This window comes from Archocentrus centrarchus, unplaced genomic scaffold (assembly GCF_007364275.1).
Source record: "Archocentrus centrarchus isolate MPI-CPG fArcCen1 unplaced genomic scaffold, fArcCen1 scaffold_55_ctg1, whole genome shotgun sequence".
NCBI lineage: Eukaryota > Metazoa > Chordata > Actinopteri > Cichliformes > Cichlidae > Archocentrus > Archocentrus centrarchus.
The window spans coordinates 365,002-387,012 of record NW_022060277.1 but is presented as its reverse complement, the minus strand read 5'-3'; the positions used below and the strand labels follow the sequence as shown (position 1 = coordinate 387,012).

Genomic DNA, 22,011 nt, shown 5'->3' with positions numbered 1-22,011 from the left:
TGGCACTGCGGGTGACCCCGGGAACTTCCTCGTCACCACCGCTGGCATTGCTGCAGGCACCCTGAACTTGCTGCCCTTGTGGTTTCCCTGGCAGACCCCCTGAACTCTTCCAGCCTCCTGTGCTGCCTCTTCCCTGCAGCTGGCACTGTGTCCGACCTCCTGGACTGCGTGGACTCTGTTCTGCCTCATCCCTTTTGTTTGGACTGTTTTTCCAGCCTTGTGCTGCCGCCTTTTGTTTCCTTCTTGGACTCTATTGCTTTTTTGTGTTGTAACTGTACTCATTATGTGCTGGACTCTAGTTTCTTGATAGATTATTTTGTTCCTTGAGTTCTAGGTATCCTGCCTCCCCTGTCTTGTTGTCAAGTCTGAATATCTGTTTGGTGTTGACTGACTTCCTGTAATATTTTGCTGCCCATTGTGTTCAGTTCTGCTTCCCTTGCCTCATTAGTTACATTCTGTTCACCTGTGTCTTGTATCCTGTCTCCCTAATTACTTCATGTGCATATAAGTCCTCAGTTCTTTGTCACATCTTCTCTCATGTTGTGTGCATCTTGTTCCAGGTTTGCCCTTTTTGTCTCTGACTCTTTGCATTTCTGGCTCCAGTCTTGCTTTGTTTTTGTAGTGCCTTAAGGCACTTTATATTATAAGGAAAAGAAACTATAATAATGGGGGGGGGGAAACGACCCCTTGTGAGATAGGGCTTGGTAACAGTACGAAGGAAAAAACCTCTGGCAGAACCAGTCTCAGGGAGGGTCAGCTATCTGCCAGGACTGGTTGGGGGTGAAGGGTTAAAGACGGAAGAAAAGACATGCTGTGAAAGAGAAGCAGAGATTAATGATAACTAATGATTTGCCATAGTCTTGGCTGTGTGATTTTGGAGTTTCTCTCTTTCTCCCGGGCTTGGGCTAACAGCTACTGAGACTGTTAACTTACTAATTGACTGTTTTTCACTTCCACGGTATCCTGGTGGAGATGGTTTCAAACAGAGGCCCGCCGTTCATTTCACAAGTTTGGAAAACCTTCTGGTTGAGATGGTTATGAATAATTTTTTTCTGGTTAAAATTTAACTTGTAAAGAGGGCGCCTGGGTGGCTTAGTGGTAAAGCCGGCGATTACATACACATGTTGCGGTGCGGGCGGCGCGGGTTTGCATCCTGGCCCATTGCCAATTTGCCTGCGTGTCTTCCCCTGTATCTTTCCCCCATTTCCTGTCTCTCTCTGCTGTCTACAAAAGCCACTGTGGCTAAAAACGTAAAAAAATTTATTTGTAAAGAAATCCATGAAGTCACTGCTAGTTAAAGTGAAAGGAATACTCGGCTCTACAGAGCTCTGACTCTTTGTCAGCCTGGCTACAGTGCTGAAAACAAACCTGGGGTTGTTCTTATTTTCTTCAATTAATGATGAGTAGTAAGATGTCCTAGCTTTACGGAGGGCTTTTTTATAGAGCAACAAACTCTTTTTCCAGGCTAAATGAAGATCTAAATCAGTGAGACACCATTTCCCCTCCAGCTTATGGGTTATCTGCTTTAAGCTGCGTGTTTTAGTCATACTGTCATGTAACTCTGTGGCAGGCGGGTTTGAGGACCCTAAATGGTAAATGGACTAGTTCTTATACAGCACTTCACCCATTCACAAACATTCATACAAGCACTTTTTTCTACTTCAAAGTGCTTTATATCTAACATTCATACGCCAACAGTTGCCTCAAAGAGCAGCTTGGCGTTCAGTATCTTGCCCGAGGATACTTTGGCACGCAGACTGGAGCAGCCAGGAATCAAACCACCAACCTTCAATTAGCAAATGACCTGCTCTACCTCCTGAGCCACAGCCACCCTAGACAGGCTTTAACTCAAAACTTCAGCTTTTATTGCTGGAAACTCAGGGCAAGACAGAACTAGACTGGAGTCAACAGAACAAAATACAAACTCACTTGGAAACTCGGACAAACGGCAGGAGGGAAACTATGACGAGGACACAACAGAGAACGCGGGGAAATGCAGACAATACATAAAAAGAGAATGATGAGAGAACAGGTGGACAGAATGCCACTAATGAGACACAGGAAGTGAAACTCATCACGACGCACAGGGAACAGGAGCCTAGGAAAATAAAACAGGAAGTGAGAACTAAACGGGGAAGACACAGATATGACTTAACCACAGGGAAGATGACACAAGGGAAGAATCAAACGAAAGCATTTCGGAACTAAGAACAAAGTATACTAAAGAATCCATGGAATAAATGTACACATTACACAAACCAAACATCAATGAATAAAAAGAACAGAACTAGGAAGCCCAAAACTGAAAACGCTGGGTGGTGGACCCAGGACCATGACATATGTCAGGCACTTCTGATTGAGGCTTTCTTTTTCAAAGTAGACACAGTATCCAGAGTCGTACGCAGTGAGGATGTAAAACTGCTAATGAGATCATTGACCTCTGTGGAAGCAGAGCTCATGTTGCTGCTTTGCACTCTGTTGGCACATGACACTGAAGAAGATAATAGTAGAGACATCATATCCTTAAACTTAGTCTTAAACTACTGTAATGGTGTTTGTTCCACACTGCAGTGTAATCCATTATTGTAAATTTAGACATTACTAAGAAATGATCAGACAAAAGAGAGTATTCAGAGTACGTTAAATGTTCAGTTTCTATGCCATATGTCAGGACAACAGTATGATTAAAGTGGTGGGTGGGCTCCTTTACATTTTGAGAGAAGCCAATTTAATCTAATAATAGATTAAATGCAGTGTTGAGGCTGTCATTCTCAGCATCTACATGGATGTTAAAATCACCCACTATAATTATTTTATCTGAACTGAGCACTAAATCAGATAAAAAGTCTGAGAAATCAGACAGAAACTCTGAGAAAGGACCAGGTGGACGATAGATAATAACAAATAAAACAGGTTTTTGATTTTCCCAATTAGGATGGACAAGACTAAGAGTCAGGCTTTCAAAAGAATGAAAACTTTGTCTGGGTCTTTGATTAATTACAGTTTTTCTGAAATGCTAAAACACATTTCTTGAAACCTTAAACACAAATCAAAAAAATTCAAACTACATTCACAAAAACTCAGACTTTTTTTTCCAAACCAAACTATCACCTTAAAATCAGTTCTCCTGGGTTCAAAACCAAACAGTGTGTTCAGATCATACACACAGCAGGTGAACATACATTCACCACAGAGCATTCATTAGACACAGTATCCAGAACATGGAGTTCAGATGAAAAAAAATCACCATATTCAGAGTGATATGACAGTGCTGAATGTAGATCACAAAAAAAGCACATGACTGTAAGTCACTGAGATTCATTCTGCAACATCACCTTTGTGCAGGGTCCAACCAGAGGACTTCATCCACATTACAGGCAATATTTTCCCTTGCCAGGCAACGGTGGGGAAAGACCATCATATGTGCCGAACCCAGCCAACAGGACACCACAGTTATATCATCACAGGCATGTCTCCTTCAATACAGTCTCCCTGGTGTAGGGCTGGCAGTCATACACGTTCCACCTCCATGCAGAGAAAACATTTATGAAGCGCTGGTTGTTTGTGAACCACTCGTGTATCAGGACAGCATGGTGAAAGTTCACATCATCTTCAATCACTCTGCTGGATTTCACTGAGTCGGACGGCATTATTTTGGAGGACCATGTCAACAATGAGTGCTTCTTGCTGTTGGGAGTGAAGAGCCGTCCTTCCACCCTCATTTGGTCATCTATACAGCCAGTAAAAAAAGCATTGTAATGAACATTACAGTACTTACAGTACAGCATACTGCATGATAAATGTTGTACAGTAAAATTCCCTGTTCTCTTCTCTGAATGTCCTGATGATGCTGGCCACAGAGACTCTGCTCAAGTTGGGTTGGACTCTTTGTCCTGCTTCCCTCATTGTTGTCCCATGAACAAAGACAAGGTGTACAATAGTTGCTCAAATTTCATCAGTAATGACTGTTCTTTGTCATCCTCATCCCCTTCCTCTTCGCCCCCTTCCTCCTCGTCCGCCACCTCTCCCACAAACTCTTCCTCCTCTGTATGTGTGTGCGTGCATGTGTCATGTGTGTACTCTGAACTCATCACATCATTAGAAACACGTGTCTTTATTTGTGAGTCGCTGTGTGTAAAAGATGACAGCGGTGTTGGAGTTGTGTTCACATTTTGCTGCCAATGTTTACAGTTTTGAAACACAGGTGTGAAATGTTTTTAAGGTTTAGCAGAAAAAGAGTGGCTGAGTGTTGCAAATTATTTCTAAGTACCGAACACTGTTTAAGGTTTGGCCAAAGAGTGTTTGATTCAAAGAATAAGTTTAGGCCACTGAGAATTTGCTTTAGATAATGGAGTTTAGTGTTTTAGCCATTCAGGAAAACTGTGATATAAGCCAGAGTGGAAATTACTGACAGTTATTTAAACTAACAAATTCATCCAGCTGTAACCAGGTTTCTGTAAGGCAAAATAAATCAGTATGTTGATCGATTGTCAAATCCTTTATTACAGTAGTTCTGAATTGCTATAACACTAAACTCCATTTCCTAAACCAAATCCACAGAAGCCTAAACAAACTTCTTGAATCACACACCCTTTTGGCCAAACCGCGAACACAGTTCAGGCACTCAGACACACCCGGTGCAACTCAATCCCTCTGTTTTGTGCAACGGCAAACACAGTCACTGAACACACTTCACACATGTGTGTAGTTTGGGACAATGTGAACTTTCACCATGCCGTCCAGATACGCGAGTGGTTCACCAACCACCAGCACTACATCACCGTGTTCCATCCACCTTACAGCCCCTTCCTCAGTCCAATAGAGGGGTTTTCTCTGCATGGAGGTGGAAGGTGTTTGACCGCCAGCCCTACACCAGGGACATGCATGTGACAATGTTACTGTAGAGTCCTGTCAAGGCTGGATTCGGCACAAAGGGGGGGTTTTCCCCCATTGGCTGTGATGTGGATGAGGTCCTCTGGCCGGACCCCACACAGAGACTCTGTGTCCTACTGTGCTTTTCATGTGCTTTTTATTTTGATTTCTTTGTTTATCTACATTCAGCACTGTCACCTCACTCTGACTATGGCAGTGTTTCACTGTACACACTTGGAATAAACATTTTCTGTTGACTACATGCCCTGGATGCTGTGTCTTAAATTATTTGATGGAGTGTGTAACAGATGGTCTTTGTGAATAGATTTATTACTTGCTGTGTGTGATCTGCCCACAGTGTTTGGTTTTGCACACAGGCAACTGATTTGTGCAGTGATGTTTGATTTTGACAGGAAAGTCTGGAGTTTTGTGAATTTAGCTTGAATCTTTTGGATTTGTGTTTACGGTTTGGTGAGAATAGGTGGTGGACTTGGGAAATGTTTGTTAGCAATTCAGAAATACTGTAACAGGGACTTAGAAGAGAAAGACCTGATGTTTAACAATCCACATTTATCTGTTTTTGTCTTTGGTACAGTTGAAAATGCATTATTATTCTTTCTTTGTGATTGTTTTTAATGCTTAAATTGTTTTTGCTGATTTTAGCTTTGTTTTTTGGTGGTCTGGGAGCAGGCACCGTCTCTCTGGGGATGGGGTTTTGGGGGATGGCAGGAGGAGAGAAGCTGCAGAGAAGACTGTAAGACTGCAGCTCTGCTTCCTGGTCCAAACAGTTTGGATACAATGAGTGTGTCCAAACTGTTGACTGGTGTTGTATGTCACAAACATACACAAACACATAAACAGATACATCATCAGTCTTATGGTCACGCATTCATTCCAACATACACACTTCCATACACACAAATAGTTGTAAAGTGCAGGCAAAAATAAAGGGGAAAAGATTAAAGGAAAGCTACCCTAGTTCTAGAAATGAGAGCTCGTAAAACCAAAGTGGGATGGATGCTGTCTCTCATAAGAAAATCAGGTTTTCCTCAGACAGTTTCCCAGTTATCTATAAAGCCCACATGGTTTTTTGGATGCCACTCAATCAACCAGCAATTTAAGGAGAACATGGGGCTAAACATGTCACTTCTGATCTGATTGGGGAGGAGCCCAGGGAAAACTACAGAGTCCTACACTATCTGTGAAAGAACGGAAACTAAGATTGTGAAATTAAAAAGATTTCCATTTTGATTTATCTACGTCTCCGTGAAAGCCATCTCATCATGGTGGAGGGGTTTGTGTGTCCCAGTGATCCCAGGAGCTATGTTGTCCAGGAGCTTTGCACCCTGGTAGGGTCTCCCATGGCAAATTGGTCCTGGGTGAGGGGCCAGACAAAGAGCAATTCCAACAACCCCTAAGCGAACAGTTTAACGTGCCCGGTATGGGGAGGGAGCTGGTGGCTAGGCATTAGCCCATGGGGCCCAGCCGGGAGCAGCCCAGAGAGGAGACATGGGTCTACCCTCCTCTAGGCCCACCACCCGCAGGAAGCATCGTAGGGGTCGGGTGCAATGTGTGTCGGGCGGTGGCCAAGGGTGGAAGCCCTGGCAGACAAATCCCTGGTTTTCGAGACTGGCTATCAGGACATGGAATGTCCCCTCTCTGTTGGGGAAGGAGCCTGAGCTAGTGCATGAGGATGAGAGATACCAGCTAGATATAGTCGGGCTCACCTCAACGCATGGCCTGGGCTCTGGAACCAGTCTCCTGGAGAAGGGCTGGACTCTGTTCCAGTCTGAAGTTGCCCTCAGTGAGAGGCGGTGAGCTGGGGTGGGTATTCTTGTAACCCCCCGGCTTGCTGCCTGTACGTTGGAGTTTTCACCAGTGGACGAGAGGGTAGTTTCCCTGCACCTTCGGGCTGGGGAACAGGTCCTGACTGTTGTTTGTGCTAATTGACAGTTCAGAGTACCCACCCTTCTTGAAGCCACTCGGTGGGGTGCTCCATCCGGTGACTACATCATCTTACTAGAAGACTTTAACACTCACATGGGCAATGACAGTAAGAACTGGAGGGGCGTGACTTGGAGCAACGGCCTGCCTGATCTGAATCCGAATGGTGTTTTGTTATTGGACTTCTGTGCAAACCACAGTTTTTCCATAATGAACACCATGTTCGAGCATAAGGATGTCCATAAGTGCATGTGGCACCAGGACACCCTAGGTCGCTGGTCGATGATCCATTTTGTAGTTGTATCACCAGATCTGCAGCTGTATGTTCTGGACACTCGTGTGAAGACTGGGGCTGAACTGTCAGTGGCTCAGTGGATCAGGTGGCGGGGTGGGGGCTGCTGAACAGACCTGGCACACCTAAACGTATTTTGAGGGTGCGCTGCAAATGCGTGGCAGAGGCCCCAGTCTGTGAGATCTTCAACTTCCTCCTCCTGGGGTGGCTGTAGCTCAGTAGGTAGAGCAGGTCACCTACTGATCGGAAGGTCAGCGGTTCGAATCCTGGCTACTCCAGGCTACATGCCAATGTATCCTTGGGCAAGATACTTAACCCCAAGTTGCTCTCTGACCGTTCTGTCGGAGTAAGAATGCGTGTGAATGTTAGTTAATTAAAAAAAAAGCACTTAGCTTCGTAAAAATGAAAGTGCTTGTATGAATGGGAGTGCATGGGTGAATGCACAGGTTGTATAAGCGCTTTGAGTGCTCATACTGAGTAGAAAAGCGCTATATAAGAACTAGTCCATTTACCATTTACTCCTCCAGCAGAACTTCGACAGCATTCTGAGGGAGGTTGAGGACATTTATTTATTAAATGAATGGACATTTAGGGTGGGCGAGATTTGCCCTGTGGTCCTGAAGGCTCTGGATGTTGTAGGGCTGTCTTGGTTGACACGCCTCTTAACATCACATGGAGATCTGGAGATCCTGTAGGGTGGTCGTCCCCATCTTTAACCCTTTAACAGCGGCAATCAGCACCGATGCACCTGTTACCTGCCCTTACTTGCCACAATCAGCTGATTAACCTGGAGCGTATCACCACTGAAATGTCTGATCAAACGTACTTTGAATTACCGTAATTATGCAACCGGTCTGTCCTATCGGAAAAATTCAAATGGTTTCTGAAAACTGAGAAATTGCGGTTCACACCCAATATAGGGTTATTACAGTAAAAGTCCGCAAATGGTGGCACCTTTGAAGTTACCGTCAGCGGGCCCATGGTAAATACAGGGGTAAGAAGTGTGGACTGGAGGGTGCAATAGGGGATCACACTCTTTAGCGTCCCCAGTAAGGTCTATGCCAGGATGCAGGAAAGGAGGATCCGTCCGTTAGTTGAACCTCAGATCCAAGAGGAACAAAGCAGTTTCCGTCCTGGTCATGGAACACTGGACCAGCTCTTCATCCTCTCGAGGATATTTGAGTGTGCGTGGGAGTTTGCCTATCCAGTCTACATGTATTTTGACAGCGTCCCTCGGGGTATCCTGTTGGGGGTGCTGTGGGAGTATGGGGTGTCTGGCCCATTGTTTGCGGACCATTCAGTCCCTGTACAACTGCAGCGAGAGCTTGGTCCGTATTTCCCGCAATAAGTTGGACTCATTTCTGGTGGATGTTGGACTCTTTGTCACTGATTTATAACTTTTATGGACAAAAGTTATAGGCATAGCCAAGTGGCAGAAGGCTTCCACATTGGTGGCCTCAGAATCTCATGGATGGATGGGATTACATCAGGGATGATAGGTTGACAGATGAGGTCAGGCAGGATTCTCTGTGGACTATGATATTCGCAGATGGCATTGTGATCTATAGTAAGAACAGGGAGCAGGTGGGACAGAGCCTGGAGAGATGGAGGTATGCACTGGAGAGAAGAAGAATGAAAGTCAGTAGAAGCAAAACAGAATATATCTGTGTAAATGAAAGGGAGACAGGTGGAAAACATGCAAGCAGTATAGGTAGTGATGGTAGATGGGGTCAACCATCAACGCAATGGACAGTAAGTGATAAATTGAATGGACTGGGACTTGTATAACATCTTTCTACTACAAACTTCGTTCACCCAAACACACACAGTCATACAGCACTTTTATCTGACATTCACTCACATGCCAATAGGTGGTTTGGACATGTGCAGAGGAGGGATAGTGGATATACTGGACAAAGAAAATGGAGCTGCCAGGCAGGAGGAAAAGAGGAAGACCTCAGAGGAGGTTCATTGTTGGAGTGAAGGATGAGATGCAGAGGTTGGTGTGACTGAGGAGGATGCTGGGATAGGGTGAGACAGAGTGAGACGATTCACCGAGGTGACCTCTAAAGGGAGCAGTGAAAAGATTTAAATTCATGTGAGAAACTAAACACCTGCATTTTCCTGATTAAATGAATAAAGTATTTTTAATCTAATTGTAAAAGCTGTTAATGCCCAGCTACATTTATCAGTCTTTTATTATCAAGGATATATTTGTTGAGTGTATATGGTGTGTGTGTGTGTATATATATATAAATACATGCATATATATATATATTTTTCGTGTGTGTATGTATATATATATATATAGATATATATATATATATATATATATATATATATATATATATATATATATATATATATATATACATATATATTTACAAAAACAAACTTCAGTTACACCAATCCTCTGAAAAAAAAAAAAAAATATATATATATATATATATATATATATATATATATATATAATTTTTTTTTTTCAGAGGATTGGTGTAACTGAAGTTTGTTTTTGTAAATTTCAGTTTCAATATTTGGCTTTCATAAATCCACTGGTGTGTCTGTGGGCACAAGTGGAAGCCAAGGAGACAGATGAGGACAAAAGGGGGCAGGGTGTTTGCCCCCTGCAGGGCTGCTGATAGATGCAGGGCCCCCAGAGTTAAGGGGAGGGCAATTGGACCCTGAGCCAGGGCAAAGAATAGCAGCTACCTGCCATTCATTTAACACACATGCTGACAGACACACACACATAAGCACAAACGCAAAAAGTTTCATTACAGTTTTTAGGCAAACAATACACATCACCTCGAGGCGACTGTTGTGATTTGGCGCCATGTGAATAACACTGAACTGAACTGAATCACCTCACACACTGACCCACCTAATGTTTCATCTGAAGGTTACATGTCTAACTTGTCGCCTTACACACACGTAGACACACATCACACAGCCACAGAGCAGAGGATGCTAATGAAAGGGAGGGGAGGAAAAAGAAAAACAAACCATCTGACAACACGAAGCCTGTCAGTGGAGTAGCTAACAGATGAAGCATGTGATCTATTCAGGAAAGCGCACTGTCTTTGATATTGTCATTTGGTATAAGGCCACCAAGGACACTAATTTTGCCTACACCTAATCATTTCTGCTGCAGCACCCTCTGGTGGCCTCAGCCTCTATGACACTCTTCACTGAACCGGTCTTCTCTGGTGGTAGGTAGGCTTTGGTCCAATGAGGCATTGTGGAGAGGCCCCCAGCAAAATATATCATAGCAAACCTGGACATTAGTTATAAATAGTGCTACAGCCTTTCACATCACCTTAAATAAACTCTTGCATATGAAAAAGAATTAATCTGCCTGATCTAATTGACCTGCACCTTCTCAGTCTACACAATGACCTCCTTTTACACAAGTGGGCCTTTTCAGTAATTTCCAGTTGATATAATATCACTTAATATGATGCTTATGAATCAGACTGTGCTGTTTCTGTCCTTGGTGTGGTGGATATTCAGCAGTCTTCATGGTTAGATCAAGTGAAACTGATTATGGGAGCTTTGATTGGTATTCTAAAAGGACATTATTAAACGGGTTGATTTAATAGAAGTGGCCAGACTGTGAGGTGTGAGTGCCACATAATGTCTTAATGAACTGATGTTTGGCTCTGCCATCAGATTAAGGCTCTCAAAGCCTGGTAGTCTCTGCAATTGAGTTAAATCACTGAAGCAAGTCTTTATCAAATTAAGAGAGAGGCTTGTTTGTTTGTTTGTTTGTTTGTTTGTGCTAACCTGTGATCCTTTTAATGTCTCGCACTTGTCAGGACACAAAGCTGAACAGATCCAGCTTCAGTGAGACAACAGAACCAGAGAGCTGGAGGGTCTGCGGGGTCATCAAGTCGCTTCTCAGCCGTCGTGACAAAGAGGTAATACCCTCAAAACTCTGTATCACCGTGGTGCGAGGTGGTCACTTTGTATTGTAGTGTTATTTATTTAATCATTCATTCATTTTTATGCAGTCCTCTGGTGCACACAGGGCAGCCTGGGCTCCTCCTCGCCTCTTTCTCCCCCAACAAAGTCCGGAGCGTTCCTCAGGTACAGAGATGTTTTGCATCAAGGGAAGGGAGGGGGGAGTGGGGCTGGAGGTGTGGGGGTTTGCTTTTGTTCTGTAGAAAAAGGGGGCTTGTTCTCAGCAGATCAGTCTGCCATTTTAACCGGGGGTGTGTGAGCACTGAGCGAGAGGCTTGACACAGGAGCGTTGTGGGATGAGAGCAGAGAGAGGAGACTCCTGTCTGTAGTCCACCCACAGCCGAGCGGAGCCGCAGCATCGAGCCAGTGCGAGAACACTAAGAAACCTCAATTACCCCGAGTCTCGTCTACAGATACACACCTGAAGGCCGCAGAGGACCCACGAGGATTTATAAACCAGGAGAAATACAGTGACAGCTTCTTTGTAGAAACAGAAGAAAAAAACTTCATCATACAGCTTCGCTTCTGCAAGTGTGCTTAGACTTTGCGTAGCTCTGTGACAGATGCGGGCAGCTACACCTTAATGACAAATTATGATTAGTGACTGATTTCAACTGAGCAAGATTTTGTCCGCGAAGGTCACTGATTTAATGAAGAATGTGTCCGCTGTGCTTGTGTAAGCCTATCTGTCAGTACCTCTGACCTTTTTGTGGATTTCTTTGAAATCTCTGGACTTGGTTGCTTAATTTGTAGATCGTCGGCTCTTATTAACGGATCTTACTTGAAGAGTTTTCACCTCCATCCAACATGCGACCCATCCCATCCCGGCTCAGCTATGCGTGAGTGCTCTCTCCTCCTTCACTTTAGCACTATTAACGCTCCTCCACGCAGCTCCGAATCAACTCACTGAATGCATGTCATTCTGTTTTTTGCAGGTTTCTGCACTTATTTGCATTGTTCTACTATGCTCAGGTATGTTATTACTCCAGTTTATCTTTAAAATAATGCTTTGAAACTTCCGTTTTAAATTTTGACTGTTAAAATAAAGGTTAGCTTAAAAATCATTAAAACACATGGTAGTCGAAGCGTGCGACGCACAGCGCAATAGCAGAGAGAGGAGGAAAGGTGAGGGATAACATTATGTGATACAACAGTATCGGATGGCTCCCGCGGTGCAGCGGGCAGCGGGGCGCGCGGCCTGCTGGCAGGTTGCTGATGAACATACTGGCCCTGGCACAAGAAGCTCGGGCACAGACGGATCATCGGTGCAGGGAAATGCTTGCGAGTCTTGTGAAAAATGTCTCGGGGTTCAAAGTAACCGAGATCCAACGTTTCTGTCACCTGCGCTCATTCCATCAGAGCGGAACGCGGCGGACAGAGAGAGTGCAGGAAAGAAAAATACAAAGTCATATTTAAAATAAAGTTAAAGTAGTTACTTTAGTTCACACCATGAGGAACGAGCAGTCGCTTTTATCTTATTCAAGTGACTTTTTCCTTCTGGGCACTGCGGCGCACATTCTCCTGTACGCACAACCTGTTATCACACCGTGCGTCTTTTTGGAACCTGTTAATTTCGTTTGGCAGCAGCTCTGCTGGAACCTCTTACCTACACCCCACCCCCCCAAAAAAAGGAAAAAAAAGAAAACGTAAATAAATAGAAAAAAAGTGCTTTGCGTTAGGATAATTTTTCTCTGTTTTAAACCGCTTAATTCATGTCAATAGCTTGAAGGCACGCAGTTGACCTCACGCTCCCTCGTAAATTTTAAATAAATTAATAAGTACTGATGACTGTAATGCCGTCTAATTTCTGACAGGTAACCAATCAGTCCCCGCCTAATTTCACGCAGCATGTAAGCGAACAGAGCAAAGTGACGGACCGCATGAGCCGCAGGCTGATCCGGATATATCAGCTTTACAGCCGGACCAGCGGCAAGCATGTGCAGGTCCTGCCCAACAAGAAGATCAACGCCATGGCCGAGGATGGAGATTTATACGGTAAGAGAAGTCCAGAGTCTCCCTCTGTGGTAACTACACTCTTCAAACAGTCCAGAGGCTGAAGTGGATTTATTATTTTCGTTTTGGTAGATTTCAGTTTCAATCTGCTGCCATATTTCCTCGTACTCCGCATGGAATGAGTTGGAATGTATTTATTATGTTGATTCTCCAATTTTGCAACTTTCATGTCAGTTAATCGTCATTTCAGAATTGCGGGTTTTAATCTAAATGTCACCATGTAATTATCCCGATCAAACTATAGTCCTGCAAATATCCATAACCATTTTCTTCCACTTATCCTTTCCGGGGGGGGGGGGTGTTACTGGAGCCTTTTTTTTTTTTTAAGTATTCTAACATGTTTTAGTGTTTCTTTTCCTGAAACACTTATTTATTTATGTATTCAGTATATACTGAAGTTTTGAAGCTTGTAATCTCTTTGCACTATATCTGCATTCAGTCTGCACTGCTGGAGGGGAACAGACTTAGAGAAACTGTCCTGTTGGCTGTGGATGGTGCTGGAGGTGATCCTCCAGAGATCAGGCAGATCTGGAAGAGCCATTAGAAGCCATCCAACTTATGCCTCCTGAACATTTCCTGCATAGTTCTTGCTCCCCATCAGCCCCCACCTTTAACTCTTCTCTGTCCTGCTTCAGAATCTAATGGGTCTCATTGAGTTTTACAGCAGCCGACCTGTGGTCTTTGTTTTATTTAGAGTGCAATGTGTTCCACAGAGCATATCTACTCATCCTTCAGATACCAGTGCTGTTTAGTGTTTTTCTGTTGCAAAATGTAAATGTGTGTGTGTGTGTGTGTGTGTGTGTGTGGTGCCTCAAACAGTGTCCAAACTATTAAAATCACCTGAAGTATTTTTTTTTTTTTGTAAACTGAGAGAGGGGAAATTTGTGTGTTTTCTACATTTTTTGACTCAGTCTCCGCCCGTTATTCAACTCAGGTGTAAATGCTGTAGAGGGCCTTGACCATCCACAGTGATCCCATTACCTCAGTGCTCTGAATTAATATCTATGTGAATGTCAAATAAATGCCGTTCAAACACAGCAGATATAAAGTACTGTGTTCTATCTAAACAGACTTTACTAACATTGTTCTGATCTTGGTAAATGGTAACATAGTTCTGTAAGGTTCTGCTCTGGATATTCCCTGAATCTTTCAGTACTTCTCAGGATATAGAGATAAATGTGGCACTTTATGTGAGGGGTCAGTGCAGATTTATTTAAAAAGGAATTCTTAATGGGACTGCCATGATTGCCTCATTAGCTCATTAGAGACACGTGGTTTTATCATTTTGCAAGAATTCCAGCTTGCATAAATCACCACGATTGGCCCCTTAAGTTCACTGTGTTTGAGGAGACAGTTTATATCCTTAGAAACTCATACAAGCATTTCTATATGTGTATTGATTCCTTTTTTGTGTGTGTCCTTTCACACAGCCTGTATATGTTATTTATTCAGGCTTTACTGTTTAAGAAAATATTCTAAGAACGGCACAGGAACAAAATATTTTACTAAATCCCCACAAAGATTCTGTGCTGACTGAATTCTTTCCTTTGATTTCTGTAGCTAAACTCATTGTGGAAACGGACACATTTGGGAGTCGAGTGCGCATCAGGGGAGCTGAGACTGGCCTCTACATCTGCATGAACAAGAGAGGGAAGCTCATTGGCAAGGTGAGGCTAAAAGCTGATCTCAGCCACCTAAAGCGAGGTCCAGAGACTCCCTAGGCAATTCTGTCAGAGCTCAAACCGTTACAGGAGGATATAGTGTGTGTCTCTGAGGCTTGTGCAGTGTAACAGAAACCTCAAGGACATTTGCTCAGACCAAAGAAATCCAAATTATATATTTGTATATGGTATGTCTTAAATTAAAAATTTTTAAACTACATTTTATGAACAAGTGAAATAATCAGAAACAGCAACATCCCCTCTAACCGTGACTCAAAAGTGGTATAGGTTATTCATATTCAGGGTCTAGATGTCATTGAGTTATTTCTTTTCACATAAATGACAAAGATGATTGTATATTAGTGATGCTTTGTAATTGATAACATCAGTAACTGATATTGTTTGATTTACTTATTTATTTTACCTCCTGACCAAACCCATAAATGAATAAATAATCTAAGCCGTGAAACAGCTTACTCCTCATTCTACAGTCATTTTATATATATATATATATATATATATATATAGCAATAATGGCATCAATCACGTTAATCTACAGCATAACTTTATTCAGTTCAATTCAGTTTCATTTATATAATCCCTCCCCATATAAAGCACCTCAAACTGCTTTATATGGGGTAGGGTAATCTAATATTGTAGGGTAAAGACCATACAATTTTAGAGAGAAAACTACAACAGTAAGATCACCCCTATGAGCCAGCACATGGCCAACAGTAGGAAGGAAGAACTCCCTTTAAGCTCGAAGAAACCTCCAGCAGAACCAGGCTGAGGGAGGGGCAGTCGTGCTTTGACTGGGATGGGACAAAAGACACACGAGAGTTTAAAAATAATTACTAATGATTAAATACAATAGTAGTGTATAAACACATGGAGAGTGAAAAGAGGTGACTGAAGAAAAAATGCTCACTGAACTGCATGATGGGAACCCCCCTAGGTTGCTATAGGCCTAGGCAGCCTAGGCCTATAGCAGCATAACTAAGGGAGGGTTCAGGGTCACCTGATCCAGGCCTTAATGTCTTCAAAACATTCTTATAATTTAACTAATTGGAGTGTGTCATCTGTCTTCATGGATAGATAAAGCAGGGTATCATCTGTATAGCAATGAAACTGAATGCTATACTTCTAATTATGTATAATGTAAATAAAATTGGTCCTAGCACAGAACCCTGTGGAACTCCATAATTAACCTTAGTGTGTGAAGAAGACTCCCCATTTACATGAACAAATTGGAGTCTATGAGATAAATATGATTCAAACCACTGCAGTGCAGTACCTTTAATACCTATAGTATGCTCTAATCTCTGTAATAAAATGTTATGGTCAACAGTATCAAAGCTGCACTGAGGTCCAACAGGACAAGAACAGAGATGAGTCCACTGTCAGAGGCTCTAAGAAGATCATTGGTAACCTTCACTAATGCTGTTTCTGTACTGTGATGAATTCTGAAACCTGACTGAAACTCTTCAAATAAACCGTTCCTCTGCAGATGATCAGTGAGCTGTTTTACAACTACTCTTTCAAGAATCTTTGAGAGAAAAGGAAGGTTGGAGATTGGCCTGTAATTAACACAGACTGGTGGGTCAAGTAAAGGCATTTTAGCCCATTAAAAAAAGACAGATTGATCATATGTAAAACTGAAGCATTAATTAATGGTAGGACTTTGAGCAGTCTAGTAGGAACGGGGTTTAATAGCTTCATTGGTGGTTTGGTGGACGCGACTATTGAAGTGAACTCAAAAAGCTCAATTGGAGAGAGTTTAAATAAATATCAACAGTTTTAAACATTGCTGAACATAATGATACATTTGTAGAATGGCTGTGAATATTTTTTTCTCTAATAGTTAAAATTTTCATTTTTAAGAAATTCGTGATTCATAGTTTGTAATTTTATTATGCTTATTTGCAACAATGACACATTGGGTCTCAATGAGGCTTCCTGTGTAAATAAAAGTTAAACAAATAGTTAAAGTTAGATGAATACTCGGCTCTACAGAGCTCTGACTCTTTGTCAGCCTGGCTACAGTGCTGAAAACAAACCTGGGGTTGTTCTTATTTTCTAACATATAGTAAGATGTCCAGCATCCAGATTTGCATGCAGTGAAGATGTAACACTATTAAGAAATTATTGTGTTTGTTTTGTTTTTGGCAATTTATTGAAAGTCAAGATGCAATTGCATTGAGTGTGTAACTTCTCAATTATGCAGGGTTTTTTCTTTGTAATATTATAAACATGTACAATATACGAAAGTCCAAAATAAATCAGTCAGACTAACTCGGATAAGTCACGCTCGTCAGGTCTTTAAAAGCTAATGTTCAGTGCATAATATATCTGTCGTCTGGTATCGAAGTTACCAGGTTACTGTGTAGTTATGTCTCTCATGTATAAAGTAATGTGCAAAAATTCCCCACCCCACCTTTATTTATTTTGGCCCACTCGTCAGAACTGTTTTAATTCAGCCACACTGGAGGGTTTTCAAGAATGAACGGCCTAAAGCATCTCAATCTGATTTAAGTCTGGACTTTGATTTGGCTACTCCAAAACCTTTTTTTGTTGTTGTTTTTTAGCCAGTCAGAGGTGAACTTGCTGGTATGTTTTGAATCACTGTCTTGCTGCATGACTCAGGTGTGCTCGAGCTTCAGGGCATGAACTGATGGCCAGACATTCTCCTTCAGGATTTTCTGGTCAAGAGGGGAATTCATGGTTCCATCAGTTACAGCAAACCGTCCAGGTTCTGAAACAGCAGAGCAACCCCAGACCATAACACTACCACCACCATGTTTCACTGTTGATATGATTTTCTTTTTATGAAATGCTGTGTTGGTTTTACACCAGATGTAATGGGACACAAACCTTCCAAAAAGTTTGACTTTTGTCTCATCAATCCACAGAATGTTTTCCCAAAAGTCTTGGGGATCATCAGGATTGGCAAATGTGAGACAAGCCTTTGTGTTCTTTTTGGTCAGCAGTGGTTTTCACCTTGGAATTCTCCCATGGATGCCATTTTTGTCCAGTCTTGGATGAGTTGTTGATGTGATCTTGGAGTCATTTTGGCAGGTGGGGCACTCCTGTGGAGGTGCACCACTGCTCCGAGTGGCTTCACTGTGGTTCAGTGGAGTACCAAAGTCTTAAAAATGTCTTTGTGACCCTTTCCAGACTGATAGATATCACTGACTTTGTTTCTCATACTTTCTTGAGTTTCTTTAGATTGTGGCATGATGTGAAGCTGTTTGAGATCTTTTAGCCTACTTCACTTTGTCAGACAGGTTCTATTTAAGGGACTTCTTGATTCAGCAGGTCTGCAGTAATCAGGTCTGGGTGTGACTAGTGAACTTAAATTCAGATTGACATAAAATGTGGGTAATGACAGTTAATTCATGATTTAACAAGATGCAACAGTTACTTTTTTCACTCAGGTAGGTTTGAATGAATGTATTCACTTAATAAGTGAAATCATTATTTAAAAACTGCAGTTTTCATTTATTGCAGGTTATCTTTGTCTAATATTAGAATCTGTTTGAGCTGAAATATTTAAGTTCAATTCAGTCTTATTCATATAGCGCTAAATAACAACAACAGTCACCTCAAGGCACTTTATATTGTAAGGTAAAAACCCTACAATAATAGAGAGAAAACCCAACAATCAGGTGAATAGTAGATGTCACCAACCGAAGGGCCAATCTCTCAGGTGGTGTGCCAGAGCCTTCAGGTAGTGTTTATCTGTTGCAGACAGCTCTTTGGGCGTGTCACTTCTTTTGTCCTCCACTTGCCTAGTTTCTTCAAATATTTTAAGGGCGCATTGCACGCCATGCTGAGATATGTCATGTTTCAGTTAATAGCTCTTTGGGAATCACCTTGTTTGTGCAAAAGTACAATTTCATGCCTGTCAAACTGTTTTATCTCACATTTTCCATGATTCAGCTAAAGAAATGGGAAGAGATTATGTGGTTTCACAACATGCTGCTAGTAACAAAGTGTCTGAAAATACAGTTTAAACCTTTTTTTTTTTTTGCTAAGTTGTCTGTAATGTGTAAACACAACACTGGTTCATCCCTTGAGTTTGGTACTTTTTATGCCTGCAATATTCATAGGGCAGTGTTATCCCCACCATGTGGTGCCTCGCAAACAGCACCATACAACAAAGTTGATATCAAATTGACGCCACGTCCGCTGTTGCTAACCGTTCTACAGGATGTGTATCCCTCAGTTTTTGTAACCTGGTGCATTGTTCTCCTGCAGCTGGGTTGAAAACATGAGTGTACTCCTTACCATGGTTTTAATGATCTATCAGTACAGAAGCTCACTGATACACAGATTATACAGAGGGAGATGTTGCAATGCTTTGAAAAGATGACACTTTGGGGAAAAACTCTGCAATTTCTTTGCTTCTGCTTTGACTTATTCTGCTCCTGTATCAGTGCTGATGTGGCAGTTTTGTCTGAGTGGCGACAGAGATCATTGCAGAGAATACTGCAGAAGCTACCTGTGCCATAATGGCTTAATGGATGTAGCTGTGTAATGTTACTGGCGATGCGCAAAGTAACCAACATGGCAGGTATAGTGGGGCCTTTAAGTGCTTAACAAACAAAGTGCTGGGACTGAAAATGAGTGTAAAACAGCCAGTGTTCAAATAAAAGCTTTGAAAGACCTTAAGATCCTATTAAAAAGTTACCAGAAAGTCTGCCTCCTGGGAGGCATAAAATAAAGAAGTGAGGTGTGGCTCAAGACTTTTGCACAGTACTTATTTCATGCTGTTACGTGAAGTGTGTGTTAGTGACTGAGGCTATCTCAGTGCCCCGCTCTCACTGCAATGGCTAACAAACAGAACTGCCAGCCTTTCTGTAACCCTACCACCACCAGCACACACACACAAACACACACACACTTACCTCCACCCACCCAGCACCCTGCCATGAACACCATCTGCCCCAAGCTACCGGCCCAGTCGCCACCTACCTCAGTCCCAGTACGTGTGTGTGTGTGTGTGTGTGTGTGTGTGTGTGTGTGTGTGTGTGTGTGTGTGTGTGCGTGTTGACAAGAGAAATTAACAGAAAGTGTGTGTTTTGAATTAATGCGTGTGCAAGAATGTACCAGGACTATTTATAACACACATTTTTGTCCCAAAAGGAGGGAGCTCTGTACAGTAGGCCAGCACTGGGTCCAGTTAGTGCTGTTTCAGATGACCTTACTGTACATTTTGTCACTGTCTCATCTTTTTTACTTGATATTACCTGGGCATCACACGTTCATCCACCTTTTGATTTTTTTATCCTTTCACATGCCCAACTTTCACCGATGCTTAATGTTAGAGATCTGACCTGGAACTTAACTGATCTAATGGGATTAACTGAACGTAGAAGAGCAAGCTAGCGATTGTTATTCTAGTTGACCAAACCTAGATAGTTAAATTTAATGCAAATGCAACAGGAAGTTGAACCTAGAGTGAAAGTGACATTTAGGGTCTGATTAAGGTTTTATGACAGGAGGGTGTGTCCACAAGGGTTGCTGGAAGTTTGCTGAAGGGGGAGAAGAGTCATAGCTTACTGTCATCCTCCTCTCTCTGATTTGTAATGACTGTAGCATATGCTGCATGTATGAGGGGAGGGGAGTGTTCTGTGTGTGTGTGTGTGTGTGTGTGTGTGTGTGTGTGTGTGTGTGTGTGTGTGTGTGTGTGTGTGTGTGTGTGTGTGTGTGTGTGTGTGTGTGTGCAGGTGACAGGCTGCACAGGGAAGTCTTTATACATATGATATTTCCATTCTGCAGATCTTTAACAAGTTTTCTTCTCTGAACATTTCCACTGACTGTTTTACTGTCGTGTGTGTTTTTGCAGAAAAACGGACAAGGCCGTGACTGTATCTTCACTGAAATCGTTCTGGAGAACAACTACACAGCACTGAAGAATGCCCGCTATGAGGGCTGGTATATGGCCTTCACCCGTCGCGGGCGGCCACGGAAGGGCTCACGGACACGCCAGCACCAGCGTGAAGTCCATTTCATGAAGAGGCTGCCGAAGGGGCAGCAGCCCACCCATCCAAGCCACCACCGGCCTTTTGACTTCATCCACTATCCTTTCAATCAAAGGACTAAGCGTACACGATACTCATCAGAGAGCTGAGGAGGAAAATAGAAACGTCAACGAGAGAAAAAGGAGAAACTAACTGAATTACAGCGGACACATTCCTCTTCCCCAAAAACCTCTGGAGACATTTTTTATACTGTTAAATATCATACCTTGATAAGTAGTTTGTTTTCTATTTTTCTTGAAGTTAAAAAAGCCACACAAAGACAAAAAACATATTTTTGTATTCCAGGCTTTTAGTACTGACTTGTGTAAAAAAGTAAAGAGAAAGAAAGGTTTGTTTTTAAATACTCACGACTCAGAGTCGGACTTGTTGGGGATATCTTAGTAGACTGTGCTATTGATTATTGTATGTTATTTTGACCAGAGGAGTCATTTTTTTGGACTCTCGCCTGCTGCTCAAGGAGACTTGAAGGACCCTGATGGACTGCACTGCCAGGGAACGCTACGTTCAGACACACAAACGGTCTTTAGAGTGCAGGGGTCAACAAAAACTATAACAATAAGAACTATACGGTGGTAACACTGCAGTCCGAGCTTATTGCTGGGCACTGCATCCTAACTGGGATCATTCATTACCTTTTGATAATCTTTCATTATCACACAATTCAAGCAAACAGAGCTTTAATAGCATCTAATGGAACAACATGGCAGCTATATTTGATAATCACAGGTTTTGTGTTCTGATTGTTTTTGTCTTGATGTGTACAAAATGCATTGAAGCGTAAGGAATCCGTGGACACACCCACTGCCCCAGCCCTTTGTCTTCTCATTGCCCTCTGAATGTCTGTTTTTATACATATATAAATATATTTTTATTTGATAATGTGTAAAATAAATTTAATGATGAAATATTTATTTAAAATGTGTAATAAATGTACATTAGAATACTGACGCTCGTGTTTGGTACATGCTTGCTTGGGAAGCATTGATGAAACCCTGGAAAGTCAGACATGTTGCTCACCAGCCTGCATCCACGCTCGGCTGTGTGTACACACTCAGCTGTGCACACACAGCTGAGTGTGTACACCTGTACCAAACCTGTAAGTTGTCCTTATGCATAAGGTGTTCTTATGTGCACTGGCTCCAATAACTGTTTTACAGTTTTTAAGTATACATTTGAATATGAACACGTATCCCCACATCCCCAGTTTTAGCACAGGTTATGACTA

General features: G+C 42.4%; 1 protein-coding gene across 1 annotated transcript; it reads left to right on the top strand.

Annotated features, from left to right (window-relative positions):
• Positions 1 to 11,412: 11,412 nt before the first annotated feature.
• Positions 11,413 to 20,958, top strand: fgf8a (fibroblast growth factor 8a). Its single transcript, XM_030725457.1, has 5 exons — positions 11,413 to 11,907; positions 12,004 to 12,040; positions 12,883 to 13,063; positions 14,642 to 14,748; positions 20,591 to 20,958. Exons 1-5 carry the CDS (start codon positions 11,876 to 11,878, stop codon positions 20,873 to 20,875), a joined length of 642 nt encoding a protein of 213 aa, XP_030581317.1. The 5' UTR covers positions 11,413 to 11,875; the 3' UTR covers positions 20,876 to 20,958.
• Positions 20,959 to 22,011: the final 1,053 nt, after the last annotated feature.

Bases quoted from the DNA above. Each gene is read 5' to 3' on its own strand.
- fgf8a (XM_030725457.1), top strand. From the start codon at position 11,876: ATGCGACCCATCCCATCCCGGCTCAGCTATGC. The intron at 11,908-12,003 runs GTGAGTGCTCTC...TGTTTTTTGCAG, and splicing joins CCATCCCGGCTCAGCTATGC to GTTTCTGCACTTATTTGCAT. The intron at 12,041-12,882 runs GTATGTTATTAC...AATTTCTGACAG, and splicing joins CATTGTTCTACTATGCTCAG to GTAACCAATCAGTCCCCGCC.